Consider the following 12850-nt stretch of genomic DNA (forward strand, 5'->3'; position numbering starts at 1 on the left):
GATAGGAACCTCTGAGACCTGGTGGAAGGAAGATGAGCACTGTCATGCTGGGGTACAAACTATATCGCAGTGATGAGGTGGATCGACTTGGTGGAGGGGTAGCAATATATGTTAAGGAGGGGAGAGAGAATCTGGACCAATGCAAAGTTGGTTGAAATTTTAAAAATATAAAGGTCAAAATGAACAAATGGGTGTTAACATAGTAGATGATGGCAGATAAAGACCCAAATGGTCCATCCAGTCAGCCCAACCTGATTCCATTTAAATTTTTTAATTTTTTTTCTTAGCTATTTCTGGGCAAGAATCCAAAGCTCTACCCTGTACTGTGCTTGGGTTCCAACTGCTGAAATCTCTGTTAAGACTTACTCCAGCCCATCTACACCCTCCCAGCCATTGAAGCCCTCCCCAGCCCATCCTCCACCAAACGGCCATATACAGACACAGACCGTGCAAGTCTGCCCAGTACTGGCCTAGTTCAATATTTAATATTATTTTCTGATTCTAGATCCTCTGTGTTCATCCCACGCTTCTTTGAACTCCGTCACCATTTTCCTCTCCACCACCTCTCTCAGGAGTGCATTTCAGGCATCCACCATAAAGTAGAATTTCCTAACATTGCTCTTGAATTTACCACCCCTCAACCTCAAATTATGTCCTCTGGTTTTACCATTCTCCTTTCTCTGGAAAATAGAATAAGGCTGGGTAGAACAAAGTTCAGGGGGAGGCATTCCAAAGGGTGAAGGCTACGCAGAAAAAAGCCAAGTGATAGTTGATTCCAATCAAGAGCAAAAGAGGGGGTTGAATTAATTGAAACACTGTGGCAGACTAGAGAATAGAGGTCTGCACAGGAATGGGGATCATGGGAGTCCCGCAGGAATCCCCCCTAACCCACGGGACTCCCAAGGGGATGGAAGGCTTTGGAAGCAGGGTTCGTCCATATAATATAATGGACATGTCAGCCTTAGTAAAAGAGGGGGTTTATAAGTGAATTACCTGAACAGAAAACAAAAAAAGGGTTCCACCAAAGAGATTCCACAAGGAAAACAGCAGCGCAAACACAAAAGAAACTGTGGAATTGATGATCCTGTCAGAAGTAATTGCTGCTTTTTATGGGGGATGGAGGTAATTCCTTACAGGGATGGGTGGGATTTCTGTCCCCGCGCAACTCTCTACTAGAGAGCCCTTAGGGGGCATACAAAGAGATGAGAGCCGAAGACTAGGAAGGCCTACCAGAGTGCAGCACTTTCTTGAACTGAATACAAAAAAGTATGGAGAACCAGTGATGCTGCATAAGGAGAGAAGAAATATGCTCTGATTTTTGAGCGTGAGCGTAACTTAATTACAGTACTCTGTATCATTATATATTTGATGAGAACTTTAGGGAGGCCAGCATACACAATGTTACAATTAAGACACCATGGAGAAGGGTAACGCAAGAGAAGTCCAAATAACTGCACATGTAGTTAAAATTTATGAAGTTGCATGTAGAATGTTCTTGAATATTTTTTTAAAGAAAATTCTAGATTTAGCACAGTGACAAATATTTTAACTGCATTTTGAATATTAACCGGGTAGTGCAGGGGTGTCAGTCCCTCCTCGAGGTCTGCAATCCAGTTGGGTTTTCAGGATTTCCCCAATGAATATGCATGAGATCTATGTGTATGCACTGCTTTCAATGCATATTCATTGGGGAAATCCTGAAAACCCGACTGGATTGCGGCCCTCAAGGAGGGACTTTGAGATCCCTGGGGTAGTGTATTCACTCTTGAAGTCTTAACGAGTACAAAAGTTACATGTCCTTTCTTTGCTCCTGCTTTGTAACAGAAAAGCTGCTGGATGCTTGGCATAGCGTTGGCTTGGAACTGAAGCCCCACTCATCTGCTGAATGCAACTTCTGTCACAGACCCCTGCATTTTGAGGTGATGAGCGAGAGGGAGAAGGCCTACTTCCAAGGCCTAAGCAGGATGGTATCTGCTAGTGCCTGATGGCAGCCTTTACCACTGTTTCAGGATGGACTTTTCTATATCTGAAATGTTAGTTTAGCTTTTAAAAAAAAAAAAAAAAAAAAAGATTATTTATTAGGGAAAAAAGTTTAATCAGTAGTTATATGTATTGAGCTGGAAGTAAATTGGTAATGCTTTGCCTCTGTGTGTGGTTGTTTTTTTTTTTGTGCTTTAAAAGCTCACCTCATTTTAGAGAGAACGAAACTGCAGCAATCACATTGCACTAGCCCACAGCTAAAGGTAATACAGTAAACCCCTGCGTACTCGGTCTGTCACGATATTTTCTGACCGCCTCTTCCGGGAACTAAAGTCAGGGTACACTAATGAAGAGCTGCTTTGAAGCGCCGGATAGTGTGTCAAAGCAGCTCCTGCTTGGTGTAGCCTGACTTTAGTTCCCGGAAGAGGCCGTCGCAAATTACTAAGAACAATCCTGCATCTGATTTTCAGCATCCGTTGCTGCCTCTGCAGCCCTCTCCTGCCTCCGATCTGCTCCTAAACCGCATTTGCGGGTGCTCTTGGACCATGGAACAGAACCCCTATGAATTTTGGGGAGGGGGGAAGTACTTTACTAAGCTGCAGTAGGAGCACAGTTGTGGTCCTTTTTGTTTTTTTTGATACACTAAGTAAATTCTTTCCCAATTTAAGATTCTTAAGCTAGAAGTGTTTGTGTTTAATAATTGAATGTTTATCAGTATTTCAAACTAGCTAAAGAGTAAATCTTGAGCCGTGCATCCATTTCTATAGTTGAGCTAATGTGAAACCATCCATAGAATGGTGGTGAGGCCTTTGCAGCTCCTTCTGGTAGAGGGTTCTGTGGCTTAGTGCAAATGTAGAGAACGTACCATGACAAGGGACTGAACTTGGCCCTGCCCAGATCCTGTCTGCTGGATTGAGATATTGAGTACGCCTCATGAAATAGTGGCATAATCCACATTATAGTGTTGAGAATAAAGCTATTTTGACCATGCAGATAACAAGGGGGTTGGGGAGAAGGTGGACCATGGCTATAGAGAATGTCAGCTTCTCCATATATACAGGTAAGTCCAAAAAAAGCAGAATTGAAGGGAATTTTAGGACAACCCGACACAAAAAAACAATGTTGTGACTTGAATGATTTCAATTTAAAAACCTGCCTCGGCCGTTTTAGAGTCTATAATAAAAATTTTATAAAATCACTATTCAAACATGAGATGCATAAATCACTGACTATGAATGTTAAAAATATACCTCAGCTGCTTCATCAATTTATATATCTTATGCTTTTGAGTAGTGATTTTATCAATTTTTATTATAGACTAGTGCGATAGCGTTATGAGTTTGTTTGGTTTTTCCAAAATATGGCCTGAGTTAAGTCGCAGCGTGTGGGTGTCACACATTTGGCCGTGATGCAGGTGATTAGCTTCACAAAGGGATAGTAGCCCTGAAGAAGCCCTCTGGGTGAAACATGTCGGCTTATTTATCCCTTAGAACTAGTCCACTTAAGCAAGTATTACATAAATTACAATGTATTTATAAATTTGAAAGATATAACCACATTCAACTAAAAACACAAAAAGCTATCTAAGAGACCCGGTGAAAATCAAATGTATAAAGCCAGATATTATGAAATATACTTGAGTATCTTGGTGGCATTTCTGAGGGTCTAGGTCAGGGGAAGGGAACTCCGGTCCTCGAGAGCCGTATTCCAGTCGGGTTTTCAGGATTTCCCCAATGACTATGCATGAAATCTATTTGCATACACTGCTTTCAATGCATATACATTGGGGAAATCCTGAAAACCCGACTGGAATACGGCTCTTGAGGACCGGAGTTCCCTACCCCTGGTCTAGGTGATTAACAATATATGTGAGGGCGATAAAGAGGTAGTCAAAGTCGGACTATTCTCAAAGCATTAAATTATATACTCTCACAATTACTTAGACACGCTGATTACATAATTTATAACTAAATTAGTAGCCATTAAGACGTTCCAGAAAGTTAGGCAGAGTTTTCCTGAATTTGGGTGTTGTGCATTGGGGGACAGTGGTGTAGAGGAACGTAAGTTTCCCCGTCCCTGTAACTCGTTGCCCTTGCCCCATTCCCATAAGCTCGGCCCTAACCTCACAAGCCTTGGCCACTTATGATTTTAAAGTGTTTGAGGCTTGTTCAGATGAGGACGGAGCTTGCAGGAATGGGGCAGGGACAGGAACAGAACTCATTGGGCTTCTTTGAGTTCTAGTTCAAACCCACCCTGGTCAAGTCACCCATTGCCCCATGTGCATTACGTAGATTATGAACCAGCCGGGACACACAGGGGAAAAATGCTGGAATAAATAAATGTAAACTATTCTGTGTTCCTCTGCAAGACTGGTATAGAAAATGGAATAAATAAATATCAGGTTTCAGTTCCTGAATCTACACTAGGTGCTGACCCAGAGTGCTCAATAATAATAATAAAGTGTAGATTTTTCTTGCATGCGATACTGTGCATAAGGAATACTTTTCCTGTAGAAAAGGACTGTTATAAGCACTGCACATAAACATGTATTCAGAATTAGTTCACCTACTCCTGTATGATGTGAACTAAGACAGAGCCAGCGTGGCACTGTTGAATTTAGGATTTATATCCTCCCTTTAACAGGAAATTACAAAAAGTTAAGAATCTTAAAATTAGGAAACAATATTCTTAAATTCTGTCACACTTCCAGCCATATTGCATTCCTTACACCAAATCTGCTATGAACACATCCATTCCCGCATCTATTGTATAAAATGAGTGCGCAGCTGCTGGAGTGGAGGCGTGCTTAGGTTTGGAACTGCCGAGGGCACATGTAAATGGGGATATTGTAGAAAATGCACGTAAGAATAATCAGAGTGCCCAGGACCTTCACATGCACAGCGTGACAGTTTGCCTATGCCTGCTTTCCAAATTCCTAAGTTACCAAAGACATGGGCTGTAGGTTCAAAACAGTCCACCTACCCAAATGCGCACACTCTTGAAAAACACAGCCTGAGGTTATCTCCTTAAGGAACACTGGAGGGCGTAGGAGTGCAGAACCCTCGCATCCAAACAATAGTTATTCTCCTGATGGCCAAAGAGGGAGGTGTTGAGCTCCCAAGATGCTACCTCCACAGCAGGGCAAGCTGGCTATAAAGCAGAAAGATTAGGAGAAGCAGGAATGCACAGGACTGAGGGCACCCATGCTGAACTGCCTGAACCTATAGAGCAGGGGTCTCCAAAGTCCCTCCTCGAGGGCCGAATCCAGTCAGGATTTCCCCAATGAATATGCATGAGATTTATGTGCATGTATATTCAATGCATATTCATTGGGGAAATCCCAAAAACCTGATTGGATTCGGCCTTCGAGGAGGGACGTTGGAGACCAGAGTGAAGAGAGCCTGACCTCAGGAAGCCAAAGAGCAGAACCCATGGAGATGAAAATACGCCCTGAGCTGCTGAATAATGCACTTGAGGGCATGGAGGTTTGCTATGGAGTAAAAGCAAGTTAATGGAGACTTCCTTTTGGATTTTTGCTTGTTTAAGCCTTGAGACTGTTTTGTTCTTGCTATAAAACCAAAGAGGTATTTTTGAGAGGTGTTTTTTTTCTTTTTGATTGGGACAGAAGTACTTGCCACAGCTCAGGGTTGTTGTGGGAAAGTCTGTGTTAGCTGGGTGGGCTTTGCAGGGTTAATTATTGATATTTCACCATGCAGACTTGGCAACTCTCCCCTCAGCGTATTTGTACGCTGCAGTACCAGCTTAAAGAGCTGGTGAAGGCTGTTTAAATGACTTTCCAGTTGAGGGAAAAGAGGGAAAATATATAAGTTGGAGAACTCTGAAGTGATGAACTTTGAAGGTTAAAATTTCTCCTTTTTGAGAATGTTTGTTTTCCAACAATGCCCCTACAAGTGGTGAGCACTGCAGTGGGAACTGTTTGCAGTACTGGTTGAGACATGTGGGGGTTTTGATTTGTTACTAAAGAGGGAAATTCTAGGGAAGCCCTCCGATTTATTGAAAAACTGGATCTTAAGAATTCTGACAATCTGCGATGTTTTGTTGAATGATATATATTTTTTTTCTCTCAATAAAGTTTGGGTGCACTATAAATCCTGAAGTGGCTATCGTTTGAGGTTGCCTAAAGGAACACTGAAAGGTCACCAGTGAATCTCCTTTACTTAAAAAGGAAGCTATAGTAAAATTTTGCCACCACCCATACTGAGAACTCTGCCCAAGAAAGAGGTTGGCTTGGTGACAACATCCTCTGGGAATGCCTCCTCGTCAGTTACAAGTTGGTCTATTTAAATTTGAGGCTGACCAAAACTGCTTTTTTCAGTTTGTCCAAACCTGCAGCCAAAACTCATTGATTTAAACCTCAAGTTTGATTATATGAATGTTGTCCAGTGGGGGCCACTGGAAATGGTCAGAGCTTGCAATCTGCATTCTTGTGTTAAAACCAGTTTCCAAGCCAGAATATAATAATATAATGAAAGGCCGTATCTTCCCTCCAAGCAAAATAGCCTCCACAGCTAATGAAAACTGAAACTAAACATGACAATGCTTTTGCAGTGGCTCTGTGACAACTGACATCACAACTCCACACACAAGCTAATTCATAAAGAGCTTATCCCAAATTTATAGACCTAAATTCCAGCTAAAATTTTGTATCAAAACCCCCCATTTTTTTAGAGTACTCTATTTACCATATAAACTGTTATATAAGATCATAGCAATTGCAGTGCAAAGAAAAGAAAAGGTAGCCCCTCCCTCCCAGCCAGTGGCACAGTAAGGGTAGGGTTACTAGATTTCTGGATTTCCCCAGAGATGTCCTTATGTCCAGGGGTCTGGATGGCTTTGCAAAACTTTGGGTTTTGAAAAGCTTCCCCCGACCGAGCAAGCAGTGGGGCGTGGCTAGGGTGGGATTAGAGGGGGGTCCGGATTTTACAAATGTGTGATCCACTCCGGCGCCATTTTGGTGAGGGCACAGACACCCACCCCCCACTGGCGCCAACATTTAGGTGTGCTCACTTGTGCCAAATGTGTCCAAATGAAGCATGTAGATTACACTATAAAATCTGTATGTAATTGGGGATGCCCATGACCCACCCATATGAACACCCCCCTTCCATATGTGTGTGTCTTTGTTTTGTTCTATTTCTATCATTTAAATTTCTCCAGAATTCTACTGTTCAACGGCTCCCCCTTCTGCTTCTATTCCTTTCTCTCCTTTCTTCTACCTTCCAAAGTATTTAGATCAATGCTGTCTTGTTAAAATGTTTATTTTATTTTTATTTTTCCTCTAACTCTACTTTTCACTTCTCTATTACCCTCCAGGTACTTTAGTTAGATTGTGAGCCTTCGGGACAGTAAGGGAATTTTTCAAGTACCTTTCTTATTTCTAATCTTAATGTATATTTTCTGTAAACCGCTTAGAACCTAACGGATGTAGCGGTATATAAGAAATAAATTACATTACATTACATAAGCGCTATTATTCTATAATCCAAGTGTGAAAATGGTGCTTACATTTAGGGGCTCACATTAGAGCATGAGGGAGTTAGCCCACAATGAGGGTGACCAGGGATTGGGGGGGGGGGGGGAAGGGTCTACCCATTTACCTCCAATATATCAAGCCAGCAGAATTAATTCATTAGGAACCTGCTAGGGCCGTGGCCACTTTGGCTGCAAATGAGCTACGGGATAGGGTTACCAGACATCTGGATTTTACCCCCCCCCCCCCCGGACATGTCCTCCTTTTTGAGGACAAGTCTTGGGTCCAGATGGCTTTTCAAAACCTGGCACTTTGGGTTTTGAAAAGCTTCCTGTCAAAATCACATTGGGAAGGGGCATCCGCGCATGTGCGGATGCTGTCTGGGAGCGGAATGGGGCATGACACAGGCGGAACCGGGTGGGTCTGGGAACGTGGCCATGGGTCCAGATTTACGGGAGAGCCCACGCGGCTCTTCCCTGCCCCCTCACAGAAACAATCAGAACAGAGCCTAACCACACTGCATTCCCCCCCCAAACTGAAAACCCTTCTCTTTGATACCTAATCTTTCATGTTTCTCTTACCTCCCCCCGGCTAGATGTCACTCTCTCATCTTCTCTCCTTTCCTCGCCTAGTATGTGTTCTGCTTTCTCCTTCTCACTGTAAGTCATCTTGAGCTTACCTAGGTATGCGCCACACACATATAGAAGATTATTGGGGTGTTTTTTTTTTTTTTATAATTCATTTTTAAAACTTACAATAAGTGTATCAGCAAATAAAAACATGTTACACTTAAATACAACACTTAATATTCTGCAATAATCCAGTTTAGAACTTATCTCCCTCCCCTCCCCCCTAATCAATAACACTCTTTGAACACAGAAAAACATATAATAGTTCCCATCCCCACATTCCTTACATTTTTACAAAGACCAAAAGCTACCCCCCCCCCAACCTTGGGCATGCATAATTAAGGGGAAAAATAGTATTCATTAATTTGTTAAAGGCTCCCAAACATTCTGAAATTGTCTTAAATACCCCTGCTAAACTAAACTAAACTAAATCTTGGGTTTATATACCGCATCATCTCCGCAGATGGAGCTCTACACGGTTTACATGGTTAGGGAAGGAACGGAACTCCAGTGGAATTATATAAGTAAGAGAGAAGAGAGGTTAGGTGTGAGAGTGCCAGGAAAGGGACGGGGTTACGTTTTGGAGAAGAGCCAGGTCTTCAGAAGCTTACGGAATGGTAGAAGGGGGCTCAAATTGCGGAGAGGGGAAGGGAGACTGTTCCAGAGCTGAGTGATTCTGAAAGGGAGGGAAGAGCCAAGTTTACCAACAAGGGAGATGCCTTTTAAGGAGGGGTAGGATAGTTTTAATTTTTGCGTGGATCTAGTGGAGGTTGGATTTGAGGAATTCCAGGATAGAGGGATAAAAGGAGGAAGGATACCATGGAGGATCTTGAAGGTTAGGCAGGCACATTTAAAGTGGACCCTGGAAATAACGGGCAACCAGTGGAGCCCTGCTGTGTGGCTATTACCCTTTCCAGTTTATTTATACTACATAAAGAATTCCACCAGAAACTATAATTCAGTCTACTCCAATTCTTCCAATTCTTCATAGAGAAGATTAGATTAGATTTCCCCTTTCTGTTTTGAGCTTGGGTAGAAAGGCAGAGTGGAGTGAAACTAAAAAAAACCCAGAATGATGATGGGAGCTGCCCCAGAGGACACCGTGCTGGGGCCTCACCCACTGCTATCGAGGATGAGCACATATAGGAGCATTTGTTTAAAAAAAAAAAAAAAAATGCAAAAATGACTCTGCTACTTAATTACACACTTACAATGAAGAACAACAGAGCTGCAAGAGATAAGACTTCCTGGCACAAAGCCAGGAATAGTTTCTTCCATTTATTGGGTTTTCCTAAATATTATGTGTCGGTAAATATTTGAACCTTAGCTCCCATAAACATAGAGCTCTGATTGTGAAAGTTTCGCTGCATTATCGAAGCTCCAACCTCAAGAAACACAAGTGATAATAAAGGATGAATTCTGAAAAGGTTGCTGGAGTTTAGGTGCTTGGATGATGCATGCTAAGTGCACATAATGGGAGTTGTGTGTGCATCTGCCATTTATAAAATACAATATGCACCTAAGTTTAGGTGTAAGCACTTATACCAGCTCAATAGCTGCTGTAAATGATCATAAGAACATAAGAATTGTCGCTGCTGGGTCAGATCAGTGGTCCATCGCATGCTTGTAATCCAAAGCACTCGTATATCAGAGCGAATTTCTCCATAGGAAATAATGGAAACTCAGACGATTTGTTTCACAACCCAAAAACTTTAATACAAAATACTATACGTACTTGTATTGCAAGACCTCGCTCATTTAGAACAGTCACTACACTCCCAGAGCGTCAGAGAGAGAACCATCGGCTCGGTTGTGATGATGTAACATAGTAAATGACGGCAGATAAAGACCCAAGTGGTCCATCTAGTCTGCCCAACCATGCATGCTCCATAAATTAATTTAGTTTAAGTGGTCCTTTTTCTTAGATGTTTCTGGGGACCCGTATATACTGTATGTACTCGTATTGCAAGACTTTGTTCGTTTAAAACAGTCACTACACTCTTGCAGTGTCAAAGAAGAACCATCGGCTCAGTTGTGATGTGTATGTACTTGTATTGCAAGACATCGCTTGTATATCAACTTAAATTTTAATAAAATGTTTTGCTTGTCTCGCAAAACACTTGCAAACCACGTTACTTGCAATCCAAGGTTTCACTGTATTTTCCTCTATTTATTTTGTAGTTTTATTGTGTATGGAAATTTGAACGCCACCTTGGATAAAGGCGGATTAAAAATGTTTTAAATAAATAATTATTATTTACCTATTTATGAAGGCTAAGTACTCCCGTGTTACTGCATTATCCGTTTAGGATGGCTAATGGGAATTTGCATCCAGGTAATTCTTCCACATTCATTCCCTATCCATGGCACATTTCCTCACCCAAAAATTAAACACAACCCCTCCCCCAACACACACACACACACAAAATGCATGCTGGCAAGCAAATTACTGCAAAACACTTCAAAACATTTTGTGATAACCTTTTTTCCCCACGTTACGTATACGTTAGTAAAAGGGCTTCTTATATAGGGTTGGCTAAAATGAGTACATCCTTATAGGTTTTATAGAACTTTTTCATTTTGGTTTCTAGTTTTAACATACATAAAAACACACCTATCCTAAGGGTTTGGCCGTTGTAAGTTGAATAGCTAGGAAGATAATAATGTACACAGACAGACAAAACAAAATCCATAATTGATTTTTAGAAAATAGTGCGCATAATATTCCTTCTAAGGTGTCTTTGCTTTAAACAAACTCCCAGTAAGCGGCAATTCTGTTCACAAATTCTGTGGTATCATTGTGACATTATAGACTACATGGATGTGTGCACGCGTCATGACTTTTTCAAATTTGGCCTTTATTAAACAATTTGTCAATGTACATACATAATAATTAAGTTAAACATATACATTCAAAAATCAATCTTCGTGCAATCAAATATCAAAAATATAAGTAGATTGGCTATGAGAGCAGTCTGATGGACATGCTAAGCTAATCCAAATGCAACTGATCCCTCTCTGCAAGAATTTTGCTCAATATTTGGGGTGCTGAAGCACCCATGTAACTGGCACTTGTTAGCGAAGCTCTTGATTCATTATTACGTAAAAACTGGCAGAGTAGCACTCTCCATGTTATTCTTAAACTGCTTCACTGTCATTAAAGATCTTTTAGCTCTCCAAGTGTCTTAATTTCTCTGCCCACAACTTAATCTTGCTCTTATTAAATACTTTTTGGAAAACCAAGATTACCCCAACCAGGGCACATCAGAATCAGAAATGTTACAAGTTTAATCTTCCTAAAAGAAATCAAATATGTCTGGAGGACATGCTGTTTAATTGAAATGTAGTAATTGGTTTCATTTTAATGCCCACTATCCATAATTACTAGTGGAATTTACTCTTCATAATGGCTTGTAGTGGGGTGAATGTTGAGCCCTGCCTGTCTGCTGTACAGGGAAGTACCATCCCTTGTTGAATGTGACCAGACAATTTATTTATTGAGATCTTGTTCACACATTTTTTTCTGCAGTAGCTTAAGGTGATTTTTATATATTCAGGTTCACTGGTTATTTCTCTATTCCTAGAAGTCTCATAATCAGTGGTGTGCGGTCAGGGCCTTTAGGGGATTTGCCCCACCCCCTAAGGCTCTGAGGGCAGTACTCTGAATTTTATTGGTTGAGCAGGCAATAGGCATAAGAACATAAGAAATGCCTTCACCGGATCAGACCGAGGTCCATCAAGTCCGGCGATCCGCTCACGCGGCGGCCCATTTAGTTTCTCTATTATGAAAACCTGAAATTACCGTATCCCTCAATATGATTTGCAAGAAGGTGTATATCCAACTTGTGCTTGAACCCCCGAAGAGTAGTCTCCGCCACAACATCCTCAGGAAGAGAATTCCAAGCGCCCACCACTCGTTGTGAGAAACAGAACTTTCTGGCATTCGTCCTGAACCTGCTGCCACCCAGTTTCAGGCTGTGACCTCTTGTCCGTGTCACATCTGAAAATGTTAGTAATGCTGCTTCTTGGTCTATTTCATCAAATCCTTTTAATATTTTAAAAGTCTCTATCAAATCGCCTCTCAGTCTTCTCCTCTCCTTCTGCTGCTCAGCCAATCAAATTCAGATCAGGACCTTCAGGGGGTTCGGAGAATCCCCAGCCTAAGAGCCCAGCTTTTTTTTTTTCTTGGTTTACTTTTTGTTTGATGCAGTTTGACTGGTTGAACTGCCTGCTTAACAAATCAAACTGCGTCAAGCAAAAAGTAAACAAACTAAATAAAAAAGCAGGGCAGGGCTGGAGATTCACCACACACCACTGCTCATAATCTAGTTTATCAGACATGTCCTCCTTTTTCAAAACCCAGCACTTTGTCTGGGTTCCAAAAGGAAAATCTGGCAACCCTATATTTGAGGCAATAGAGGATTAACCACAGAAACATAGAAGATGACGGCAGATAAGGGCCATAGCCCATCAGGTCTGCCCACTCTACTGACCCACCCCCAAGTCTACTATCCTAGGGATCCCATGCCTGGTGACAGGTTCCCTTGGCTTAACCCTCTAAGGGATCCCACTGGGCATCCCATTTGCTCTTAAATTCTTGCACGCCCCTCCTCCCTTTTAGTAAGCCACAGTAGAGGTTTCTACTGCAGCCTGGAGCTCTAAATGCTCTGACGCTGCTCTGATGCTCATAGGGATTCTATGAGTGTCGGAGCATTTAGCGGTCCTGGCTGCAGTAGAAACCTCTACCACA

The 12850-nt window shown here is 41.8% G+C and overlaps 1 protein-coding gene across 1 annotated transcript in view; it reads left to right on the forward strand.

Annotated features, from left to right (window-relative positions):
* ALAS1 (5'-aminolevulinate synthase 1) overlaps positions 1-2097 on the forward strand; it is a 49051-nt gene extending 46954 nt beyond the window's left edge. The window contains exon 10 of the mRNA XM_033926009.1: positions 1825-2097. Within this exon, the coding sequence (XP_033781900.1) occupies positions 1825-1985 (161 nt within the window). The 3' untranslated portion in view covers positions 1986-2097. The remainder of the gene's footprint in view (positions 1-1824) is intronic.
* Positions 2098-12850: the final 10753 nt, after the last annotated feature.

Source organism: Geotrypetes seraphini, chromosome 17 (assembly GCF_902459505.1).
Source record: "Geotrypetes seraphini chromosome 17, aGeoSer1.1, whole genome shotgun sequence".
Taxonomy (NCBI): Eukaryota; Metazoa; Chordata; class Amphibia; order Gymnophiona; family Dermophiidae; genus Geotrypetes; species Geotrypetes seraphini.